Raw genomic sequence first — 12293 nt, 5'->3', positions numbered from 1 at the left:
ACAAGCTCGTCTTCCTCTTGACCATCAGTAACATTCACAGCGAGAATTTAAAACTCAGTGATGTATTTGCCCTAGGCAATGTAACAAGTATTTTTAAGCAGCTCAGATGTTACTGAGAGTATCTTTGCTGAGTTTCAGAAAGCAGATTTACTGGGTGTTCCTCACTAGGTAACATGAGATAACCTTTTGTAATAACTGAGTTTCTGTTAGTCCATAATGTCTAGGGATGAGGGGTGCTGGTAACTTCTTGTCACTCAGGGCCTGCAGTGGCTCACAGGGATTCTGTCCTGCCTGTGCTGTCAGTCCAGCTGATGCTTTTGAAAAAATTGAGTCCATGGGTGTTCTTCTTTCCTCTGGCTGTTAGGGAAAAACAAAAAAAAATCTGCGCACTTCACATCTTGAAAGTTAATCCTGTTAGAAATGTTTCTTTTAAAATGCAGGGGTGCTGGTGTGTGCAGCGTTCCCCTGTGGACCAGCCCTAGAAGGAAAGGAGAATTTCAGTGATTGTTTGTTCTGGCTGCTTCAGTTACCTAGTGATACTGAGAAGGAGAAAAAAGAGATTTAGAAACCACTCTGAAGCTCAGTATTGAAATCACTTTGGACTCGCTTTTCTTTCTAGATTAATGCAAAGTTTGTATCCCTCAGAGTCATTTAATATCTTCATTAATCTCCCAGTGACTGAGAGTATCACATATCTACAGTAATGTACAAAAGAAAAATGTATTTTACATTTAATGCATTCTTTCAGGCTTCTCAGCAGCTGTTCTCCTTAATTAGGTAGCGTACCATTGGTATTTTTTCATTTAAATTTGCAATTGTAGAAGTGGTTGAGCACTTCTACATGTAGACTAAAAACAGGTTTATGTAATGAGCATCCTTTGATTCCCTGTCCTTGGCACCCTTCTTAGGAGTCACCCATGAATAATGCAAAAATAACAACTGTCCTGATAGCCATGCTTTCTGTCACACTTCTTTTTTATCCCTAATTCTGTAATTACGGCTTCTGTAAATTATTTCTCCTACTGTCAGTTTTTGGTCTGCATCAGTGAGATCCTGATGGAAATGAAGAGGATGATGTACCAGTAGGTTGTGGGGGAGTGTGAAGCATTATTTTCTTGCCAGTGAGCTGTTACAAATTTGCATATGCAATCTCCTGAGGAATTACTTAACGCATCTCCCGTGTCCTGCCCGTCCCTGGTGGGCTGCCTGTGCCCACTGCCCCGCTGACCACACTGCTCTGCTGAGGACAGCAGGGCCCTGCCAGGAGTGGGGTGAGCTGCAAGGCAGCAGCTCATCTAGTCCTCCCTTCTTATAAACCGGTTATTTTAATTTAAATGACTCCTGTGCAAATCCAGTGATCTCTGAAATGACATTTCAAAGGGCTTGGTGTGAGGGAGTGAGTGGAATTGTAAAGTTACATTACACATTTTTTTTATTCCTGGTGTGCTCAGTGTTATCTTTGAATCACAGAAATTGATTTTCGTTGTTGCTGAGAGTGTTCTACACCTTATTCCTGAAAAAAAGAGTAATTTTCTTTTCATGTTAGTTGTTCTTGAATAAGTTTTATTCTTCTGCAACAGGTTCCATTTTTTCAGTAAGTATTTTAGGTGAGCTTCTAAGCTCAGATGGACATTACTAAAATCAATGGGAAAACCTAGTTTAAGTTTGGAGTTTTTTCCCAGCATTAAGTACTCTATAGAGTAGGAATCAGTAAGTAGCACTGTTGACAGCTGTGGGAAGAGAATGGCCTTGCAGTCTTGTTTTCTGGGATTCACGTGGTGGAATGTCACCACTGTGAGCTCCTGGGCTGCCTGTTCATTTTCAAAACTGCGAGAGAGATGCACAGTGAAATAAAAGAGGAATGAACTTCTGGAGCCCACACTGTGATCTCAAACCCAAGCCAACTCTAAGAGCATGTGGGATAACTTCTTTTGAGAGGTAGCACAGTTACATCCTCTGAAAATTAACTTACAAAACATTGCCTCTCTGTTGTTTTTTTTTTTTTTCTGAGGCCTTTGACAGGAATCTTTGCTACTTGAATCATCTTCTTCTTTTTTTTTTTTTTTTTTTAAGTTTTCATAATAAATGGGTTGAACACCCTAAGATGAAGAGCTTTTAATTTTGCAAGATTTGGTTGGCTGTCAAAGAGACATTAAAACAAGTGTTTTCCAGCCAAATTGCATCTGCTGAGGCGTGATGGATCCAAAGAGACGCTGCTCATGCTGCCTGTCTGCATGTTCCTTGTGGGCAGGACTGGAGAAGAAGAATTTAATGTTTTAATGTATAAAAACATTTAGGAGGAGATCTGCATTAAAATGTGGATTGAAAGCCACTGAGGCCTGGAAAAATTTGGTGGGGTTTATTATGGCTGTTTTAAATGTGAAAGAAATCAAAAAAAGGGTTGTTTAACCAGTAGGTTTTATGACTCAACAAATTTTTTGTATCAGGAATAATAGAGCATAAAGTTAGGGAGCAATGCCTTGCTGCAAATTGCAGCCATCCACACTAAAGCAGTTATTCCTGCTTATTTCTGGGATAACACTGCTCAGTATGTATGTTCAAAAAACAAGTATAATTATTCTAGTGTAAAGGACAGAGGCAGAAAGAACAATTTTATCAATTTTCAAAGGATGACATTTAAGAGGTTTTTTGTCATTTAAAAACTCACTGTTTTTGAAATCTGTAGTTAAGCCTGAGTTGGATTTGAATGTTTTAAGATGCTGGAAAGAAAGACTTCTTCTCCAGCTGTCTCTAACAACAAGGGAAAGATAACACTAATTTCTCTTTGTATCTAGAGCATTTAGTGAGGAAGTTCAGGAAATTATTTTTGTGAATGCAAATTAGATACAAAACAGGCTAAAATATTTTGTGGGCTCTGTGGAAATGATGCAATCCCAGAGACAAATGGAAGCTCTGTGTGCAATCATCACAGGCACACAACAGACAGCCTGTGAGATGCTGTCTCTGTAAGGAAAAGCCAAGTAAGAAATGAGAAAATAATAATAATGCCACTAATTGTAGAGTTGGAAACTTAGGACTGAAGTTGTGTTCATTAAGGAGCCAGAGATTGTTCAAACATAAAAAGTATTTGTCATTCTGATTAATGGATTTGCAGGTAATAGTGTTAAAAAAAGGACTAAGTTATCCTGTTCTCTGTGGATCTGTGCAATAAAGAGGATTGCTTGATTTTACAGCAGAGCCTGGTGCCTGACCCAGGCTGGGAAATGGGCCCAGGGGTGGTGGGGGCACTGTGAGAAATTCAGTAAAATGTTCATCATTCCTAGCCCAGCTTTTGAAAGGATTACAGCAGTAAGTGGCTAAATAAAATGTTAATTTCACAAAACCTCACTATCCTGAGTTATACACTTAATTCAGAGAACAGTCATGTACAGTTGAGTTAGCTTATGGCCAGAATCACCTGTCTTTTGGGGTATGTGGGAGTGTAACTTGTGTGTCTGTGTTTAAGCACACAGTCAATGGAACAAAAACTCAGTTTTCTCACAGGCTCATCTCCAACCAAAAGTAGTTAATTTATAACTGAAGATTTGCTTATTACGCAGTTACAAATGATAGCACGACAGACTTTCAGTGCAGGGACCAGAGAATATATACAAATTATAGTTGTGCTGGGTCCAGCTGCTTGCTTTTAGTCATAAGATCCTCATAAAATTATTTGTATCTTGATGATGCCTCAGGAGGTCACAAAAGCAATTATAATACAGACCCAGCAAAAGAGAAAGAAAAAAACTTATATTGGGCTATTCTTTAAAGGTTCTGATTGGCTGTAAATACTGTTGTGCCAAGCTGTTAAATTTGGGAATATAATTTACTAAACACATTATTTACTTTTCCTTAAATTAGTGTGGCTTGTATGTAACTATATACTGGCTGATAAGAGAGAATAAATCCAGTTTCACATCCCTCCTCAGTGTCATGCTTGTGATGACCTGTCTCAGAAGGGATGCTCTAATATGATTCATATCATTCAAAAGTAGAAATGCAAAAATGAAATACTCTTCCTTCAGTATAGAATGGGTATTACTTGCACAGGTAGGGAAAGCTGCAGAAGAAGGGAAAACCAGGGTGGACTAACAACAGGTTTCTCAGATGTAGACCACAAATTCACAATTTGAGATAGGCTTTGAGTGTTGAGGGTTACATGGATCTGAATCAGAGCTGGAAGAGTTGTGTGGAATGTGGAGGAATTGGTGTGTTGCGCTCACCTGCCTGCCAGCTGCTAAGCGTTGTTTCAACAGAATGAGGAGAGAACTCTAAAAATACCTTTAAATCTTGTTTAAACATGCTGGTTAAGAATGTATACCTCTGCAGTTAGGGGAAATAATGCTTATTTTGTTCTTAGTGCCTGAAGGAAATGGCTGCTCTGCTGTTTGGATACACAAATACCTGGTTCACACGACTTTCCACTCTGTGGAAATGCCAGTATTGGATACCTTTGGGTACTGGTATCATTAGAAACACATAGAGGGTTGAACCAAAGGAGTGAAATTCACCTTCGCAGCCACCTTTGGTGGAATTTTTGTGAGCTGACTGGTCTGAAGTGCCAGGGTTCTTTTTGAGGGAAAAGCAGGCTGGCTTGTGCTGTTTGTGAAGCTGTGTGCTGGGAGACTGTTCCGGAAGGTGAATGTTCTGCCTGCTCTCTTCTCCTCTGTTTGGAGCAGCAACCAGGGATTATTACAGATTGCTTTCATGCCCATGATTGTTTTTTTCCCAGCATTAGCTGGCATTTGTAATGTTGTGTTCTGTGTCCCGGCGCAGAATGGGCGCTGCAGACAACATCTACAAAGGCCGGAGCACCTTCATGGAGGAGCTGACAGACACTGCTGAGATCATCCGAAAAGCCACCTCGAGGTCGCTGGTGATCCTGGATGAGCTGGGCCGAGGGACGAGCACTCACGATGGCATCGCCATTGCCTATGCCACCCTGGAGCATTTCATCAGAGATGTAAGTGCCCGTGGCCCCGTGTGGGCCGCGCTGGCCATGGAGGAAGGTGCCACATCCACCCCAGGGCTGTGGGGAAAGCACAGCCGCTCCATGAGGCCATGCTGGCCATGGAGGAAGGTGTCATGTCCACCCCAGGGCTGTGGGGAAAGCCGTGGAGGAAGGTGCCATGTCCACCCCAGGGCTGTGGGGAAAGCACAGGAGCTCCATGAGGCCATGCTGGCCATGGAGGAAGGTGCCATGTCCACCCCAGGGCTGTGGGGAAAGCTGTGGAGGAAGGTGCCATGTCCACCCCAGGGCTGTGGGGAAAGCACAGCCGCTCCATGAGGCCATGCTGGCCATGGAGGAAGGTGCCATGTCCACTCTCAGGGCTGTGGGGAAAGCCGTGGAGGAAGGTGCCATGTCCACTCTCAGGGCTGTGGGGAAAGCACTGCTGCTCCATGAGGCCATGCTGGCCATGGAGGAAGGTGCCACATCCACCCCAGGGCTGTGGGGAAAGCACAGGAGCTCCATGAAGGCCATGCTGGCCGTGGAGGAAGGTGCCATGTCCACCCCAGGGCTGTGGGGAAAGCCGTGGAGGAAGGTGCCATGTCCACCCCAGGGCTGTGGGGAAAGCCGTGGAGGAAGGTGCCATGTCCACCCCAGGGCTGTGGGGAAAGCACAGCCGCTCCATGAGGCCATGCTGGCCATGGAGGAAGGTGCCATGTCCACCCCAGGGCTGTGGGGAAAGCCGTGGAGGAAGGTGCCATGTCCACCCCAGGGCTGTGGGGAAAGCACAGGAGCTCCATGAGGCCATGCTGGCCATGGAGGAAGGTGCCATGTCCACCCCAAGGCTGTGGGGAAAGCACAGCCGCTCTGTGAGGCCGCGCTCGGGCCCACAGCACGTTTCTGTGTTTGTGTGTTTGTGTTTGTGTGTTTGTGTCTGCAGGTGCAGGCCCTGACGCTGTTCGTCACCCACTACCCCTCGGTGTGCGAGCTGCAGCAGCGGTACCCCTGCGCCGTGGGCAATTACCACACGGCCTTCCTGCTCAGCGAGGAGGATGCCGGGCAGCACACGGGTCAGTGGGACGCTGTCAGCCCACCGGGAGCCGGCCGGAGGAATGACACTCAGACCAGCATGGCTGGATGCCATCCTCCTTTATCGTCTAATTTATTCATGTCTTATACCCTCTTGCTTTACATAATACAATAGCTAATCAACACTCATAACGTCATATGATTACATCTACAAATCACTTCTTGGCTGGCTGTTACACAAAAAGTGTTAGAATCAGCTTATAGTACATGACAATTTTCAGCATCCAGCATTGACCACTGTATTTCTACAAAGCTTGTTGTCTTTTTAAGGATGTCCTGAATACTTCTAAAGTAACTAAAGTAGATCTGTAATCTGCAGGCCAGGGTTGTCCAGTTCCTGCAAAGAAATACCACCAAGGATATCGTGCCCTTGTTCCATGAGAAATTCCTCTATGCTCAGCCACAAAGTAACGCTGATGTTGATGCCTTTTCAGGCTACCTAAAAACAGAGGACAGACTTCTAAAAAGTCAAAGTCTTCTTAAGAGCCATTTTCCTCCTCAGACCTTGCCAAATACTTTTTTTCTTCCATCCCTACCTATCAACCTCAGCAGTCCCCAGTGGCTGTTGCCAGCACTTTGAGGGGTCGCTCTATGCTATTGATGGCTTTTTGGGCTACCTAAAAACAGGGGCCAGACAAAGTTAAGAGAATAAAAAGCAGGTATATTATTGAACAGCCTTCAGGTACATATCAGGTAGACAAAGTCCTTCCTCAGGGGCTGCACCCAAAATGAACCACGGGTCACAGGTTTCACACTTTCATAAGTTTGGTCCATTTGCATATTGGGGGTTAATCTAACAATTACAGCTTCAGCTAATGAAGGCATTTACCCCAAGTTTCTCCCCCAAGTCACTTTGGTTTGCATTTCTGGGCCCTGAGGCAGTGAGGTGTCCTTGATTGCCAGGCCTGGAGAGGAATTGCTGTGTCTGCCCAAAATGGGACAGCAGCAGCTGGCACTGGATATGAAATTCAGAGTTATACACTAAAGAACTGCAGGATTGCAAATACATGAAAATTATAAAAGCTAAAATCCTAGGATGTCAGTGTGACAATTTACACCTCTCCTAAACGTGATACACCCACTGTCACTCCAGTCACACATTTAGGGGGGTTGAAAACTGGACATGCTTTCCTTCACGTGTTTCAGGAGGATATCTGAGCTGGGATAGGTGAAAGATTCGCCCATCACAGCATCCAACTTCCCACAGCAGCCAAACACAAAGGATTAGGGAGGAGGGATTAGGGATCAAACATATGGCAGCTCCTTTTCTGAAAGATCTCACTGGCTGGAAACATTTGCTATTTATGGGGCTTCATGAACAGGATGTGTTTTGTAGCTCCCATGGATTTCATTTCAGCCGGGCTTCATGATTTAATATTGTGTACTTTCAGTGTCTTCATCCTACTGTGCCAAGCAGCTCCAAAATTCAGCGCTCTATGGAGTGAAAAAACACGTCTGATTGTTTTGAAACTGTTGTGAAACATGATGGTCCCAGGTCTAGAATTACAACAGGCATCATAAAGGCCTGTTCACTGAATAATTGTAAAAATTTTTAATGTGTTTTTTTAAATGACTTGCCATTGCTATTTGCCATTAACCTTTCCCCTAAATAATTCTTCATATTGTATTATCTGCTTACCTTGTAAGCTGATTAGGACAGAGGACTTATGTATTTGCCACATAGAGGAGGTTTTGATTTTGGTTTTGTGTTTTTAGGATCTGAAGTGGAAGAGAATCCTGAATTTATCACTTTCCTTTATCAAATAACTAAAGGAGTCTCTGCAAGGAGTTATGGGCTAAATGTTGCCAAACTGGCAGATATTCCTGAAGAAATCTTGAAGAAAGCAGCTCACAAATCAAAGGAGTTGGAGAGAATAGTGAACATGAAAAGGTCTGAACAAATGTGATATTTTTTCTTTAATTATTTCCTTCTATAATACCTACTTATGTTCTCATCAGTGATAGTGAGAACAGTAATGACTTTAACTTAGAAAGTATGTATTACTTACTTTGGAACATTGAATTGTCTTTGCATACTACAGTGTAGAAGGAAATGTGGACATTCTTCTTCTGGTTTAACTTGAAAATAAGTATTTATAATATATTTTGATTGCCCCCACAAACACCCAGAATTTTACTGAAAGTTCTGGGGATTTTAATATTTCCCTGATATCAAATTTTCATTCAGGGGTGTTTGTTCCTTACATATTAGAGTAGTTATGAGAATTCCTGTGTGTATCAAGTGGCATAATGGATTTGAAAATCCTGTAACATTATGTGCACAGTTTAGATATTCATAACTGTTTTCACTGGATTTTTTTTTCCTTTTGCTGTTATTTTCCATGGCAGTCCTATGAGCAAAATTCAAACAGCCCCTTAGGAACATAACAAACCAAGATCTTGATTGTCTGAGGGCTGTACCTAATCCTGACAGGATAATTTTACATGAGAACATTTTGACTACTAATTATTTATAGGTGCAAACTTTGAAACTCTACAGTGCTCAACGCCTGACGATGTTTTTTTATCCCCTCTTAATAAAGCCAAAGAGAAACTTTAGAAGGTACTTGACAGTTTATAGGAAAAATAATGCAGTGGCTTATGCTAATTGGAAATATCAGTCTGTAATTGGCAAAAATGGAAAAAAACAAATCTGGAGCAGGGTCCTAACTGCTGTTCCCAGGAGTGGGTCTGGTCTCCCAACGCCTTGTATCATTTTTTAAAATCACCCTCATGTTAAAAAAATCCACGGGGTAATTTCATCCAGTTTTGACATTACTGTCATCAGCAGTGTGTGTGAACCCATTTTAAACGTCTTGTAATTTGTCACAGCTCTTACAAATCAAAAAATGCTGAGAAAAAACAGGAAGGATGTGTGCACTCATATTGAAAATGTCCTTTCTTTTTATGATCCCACAAATACAAATTTGTACTAACTGAATGATCAAAATTAAACAGGGCTGATTACAATGCTGTTTATTTCCTTTAACAATTTGTTCTTACCATTTGTTTATATCATTTTGTCAGTGCTGCTGGTGCTGTAAGTTAGTTATGAAATTAATTTGTTGGCTGACCTAGAGCAGGAACATGAATGTTAGGAAATATTAACTTGTTTGAAGATCACGTAACATTTTCAGCTGTGCTATTTTGGACTGTGTATAAAATTTTGCAGATGACTGTAGGACTTTCAGGGTTTGATGTGCTTCACTTAAAAATGTGTCTGTATTTTGATTAGGTTTTTTTTTCTCCCACAGGAGAAAGATGAAGTCCTTTGCTGAAGCATGGAAGATAAATAATTCTCAGGAACTACAGAAATGGAAAAATATGTATGAACCTAAGGATGAAAGAAAGGACAGTTTTTAATCCTCAAATGATGGTTAAAGATGGAAGATACTGAAGGTGCGAAATACATGTCTGGAGATTAATGGATTTTATCAGTTCCAGGTGCACTGAGTTGACTTCTTTGCTTTCTGAGAGATCACAGATGCTGCATCATGTGTAATTTTCTCCCTCCACATCCCTTCCTTTTCACCCTTTTCCTTAACTGCAAACTGCCTATGGGGATTGGTTCTAATTTGTTCAAAAACCATGAAACAATTATTGATCAATTATCAAGTAGTGTTTTATAAATAAAACAATATGGTTCACCTTTATTGTATTTATTTCTGAAGAGATATTTGTAAATGTTGTTGAGTCTCAACTCTGCTGTACAGCCAGAAACTGCTAACAGTGGTTATTATAAAGAGACTTTTTTCCTTGTTCTCGTATTAATGCATGAAAAGTTCACTAATTTTTTTAGAGCACCCTTTCTTCCTGATCACAGTGTGGAGAAAGACTTAAATCCAATAATAATGTTGGGGTATTGTAAGGGTGAGTGAAAGGGGCGATTGAGAGTGTGCAGCTGGCATCCCTAGTGCTCTGTCAAATACAAAGTGAATCTGAAAAATTCAGAAGGGCTTCTCAATTTTTAAATTTGCAGTTGCCACAGCCGAATTTCTTATGGGAATACGATATGCAAATGGGTTTTCCCTACAAATAAGCAGAGTAAACACGTTGCTGTGAAAATGGACAGCGATGCTGACATGCCTAAACCTCAGCAAACAGCCTATGGTGTTATAAAACTAATGCAGTGGTGTGGTGGGCTCGGCTGCCCTGCAGCCCTGAGGAGCCCACCCCAGAGCAGGGAGTGCTGAGGGGGCTGTGGTCCCCTGGGAAGCTCCAGGAGCAGTTTGGGGGCAGAATTTGTCCATAAAGGACTGACCCCATGCCAGGGACCACACTGGAGCAGCCCCTTCCTGAAGGACTGCAGAAAAGGGAGTGATTTTTTACATGTCCTAGGCATCTGCTACCTTTAAACAGACAATTCTCTCCAGGCTCTTCAGGTGTCAGGACATCTGGTAAGCAGTTTCTCTGCCATTCAGGCAGCAGGGATCAGTGGGAGCTTCCCCTCCCAGACTCTGCAGTGCACTGGAGGAGCTGAAGAGGAAAATTAATCTTGCAAGGTGTGACTGCAGGTGTGTGTTTATCTAAGCCAGGCATTGTGAGGCATGATGAATGCAGCCCTCTGCTGCAAGTAAGCACAGACACCGTGCTGTGGGTCTGGACACCTCTGACCATTGCCATCAAAGAGAATGAATGAGCCATTACTAAATTCCAACATGTGTAAAGTGCACTCTTAGTCCTCACCCTCGAGGGAGCATTCAGACTGTGCTCTGACAAGGAAGGAAAAAAAGACCTGCATGCAGTGAAAGAAATGGAGAGCTGCAGTGAAGCCTGGGGAAGTGGGTTTGGTATTGCTGGGCTGCTGGTGCTGTCAGAGCAACCACAGCTTTAATGCCTGTGAAAAAACATATTTTTCCATTTCTGCAGACAAATAATGATGGTGAGCCCTGCTCTGTCAACAGGGGAGCTTTTCTGGCTGTCCCTGTGAGGCTTCTCCTATTCATGCCAGATAATCACTGTTTTATTCACTGCTGTGTAATTCCTAGAGAACAGGGTGCTCTGTGAGGGGTGCAAAGTGCTGCTGTTGTGTTTGCTGCTGTTTTGGGGCACGTTGGTGACAAAGCACAGCAGGAACAGTGCAGCTGTGTCTGGGCCTTGTTCTGCTGCTCCAGAGCAGGAACCCAGGGCGTGTCTTGGGAGCATTTGTGCAGCAGGAGATTATCCAGACAGACAGGCCCTCCTCAGCCTTGGGAGAGTGCGTGGGGTATAAAGAAACAAAACGTACTGGGAAACTGGGAAAAGCCTTTTATAAGGGATTTTTGTCTTCATTCCTTCTGCTGTGGTTAAGTTGGGGGTTCTCTGTCATAGCAGAAGTCCTTCTCAAAGAGAGCTGAGAAGCTGTTCTTGTCTTTTTTGTTAATTATTCTTTTATTGTCTTTTCAGTCTCAGCACACTAACCTTCATCTTAAAAATAATGTGAAGTACAGCTTTGGTAGTGGGATCATCTTGGAGATGTGCCCTGTTTTTAAATCAGAGTAACATCAGAGTAACATCAGAGTAACATCAGAGTAACATCAGAGTAAAATCAGGTTTTGTCTGTGAGCTAAGTCAACAGGTTTGATCCTCTAAGGTTAAAGAGGAGTGGCCTGAGTTAGATGGTGCCTGGTGATAGTGGGAATTCTTCCTAGTCTTGGGATGCCTTCTCAAAGGAATATTTAAGTCTCACTTCCCAAACATTTAAGCTTTTGGAGGCCTGCAGAGGGTATTGGCTTCTGCTCCCGGCACATTTCTGACACGGTGAAACACTGCTGTGAGAAGTGCAGCTTCGTGCTGCACACACAGGCACAGACTTTGCACTCCCTGGCTTTCATCCATGCTTTAAAGGCAGTGTTTGTCACTTTATTGAGCTTTGTGACTGCTCCCCTGCTGTCAGCAGAGAAATGTTAGTGCTTTTCTCTGGCAGGTGTTGCCTCCAGACCTCAGAGCCTCAGGTGAGCAGCCTAACCTGGCAGAGCCCCTGGGTGGAAGGGAGGGAGGGAGAGGGTGCAGTCCCTGCCTCTTGTGTTTGGTTATTTAAAAAAGTTACTGCGGAATGTGCAAAGCAAAACACATTACCAGGAGCAATTACCTCTACTGCTGCCAGACAACATCCTTCACTGAGGGAATTCCCCAGAGGATTTCTCTTTGTGTTGCATAGTTTTCCAGAGGTATTTATAGAAGTGACATGAATTTGCTAACACAGAAGTTTACAAGGTGTGTAAATCAATTTAGGGATCACTGAAATGTCAGCTGAGTCAGGTATAACAAAAAGCAC

The 12293-nt window shown here is 42.9% G+C and overlaps 1 protein-coding gene across 1 annotated transcript in view; it reads left to right on the top strand.

Moving 5' to 3' along the window:
- MSH3 (mutS homolog 3) overlaps positions 1–9784 on the top strand; it is a 95119-nt gene extending 85335 nt beyond the window's left edge. Inside the window, exons 21-24 of the mRNA XM_077790100.1 lie at positions 4777–4963; positions 5889–6018; positions 7754–7928; positions 9292–9784. Of these exons, the coding sequence (XP_077646226.1) occupies positions 4777–4963; positions 5889–6018; positions 7754–7928; positions 9292–9400 (601 nt within the window). The 3' untranslated portion in view covers positions 9401–9784. The remainder of the gene's footprint in view (positions 1–4776; positions 4964–5888; positions 6019–7753; positions 7929–9291) is intronic.
- The last annotated feature ends 2509 nt before the right edge of the window (positions 9785–12293 follow it).

The sequence above is a fragment of the Lonchura striata genome, chromosome Z (assembly GCF_046129695.1).
Source record: "Lonchura striata isolate bLonStr1 chromosome Z, bLonStr1.mat, whole genome shotgun sequence".
Classification (NCBI taxonomy): Eukaryota; Metazoa; Chordata; class Aves; order Passeriformes; family Estrildidae; genus Lonchura; species Lonchura striata.
This window is presented reverse-complemented; position numbering and strand designations above follow the sequence as displayed.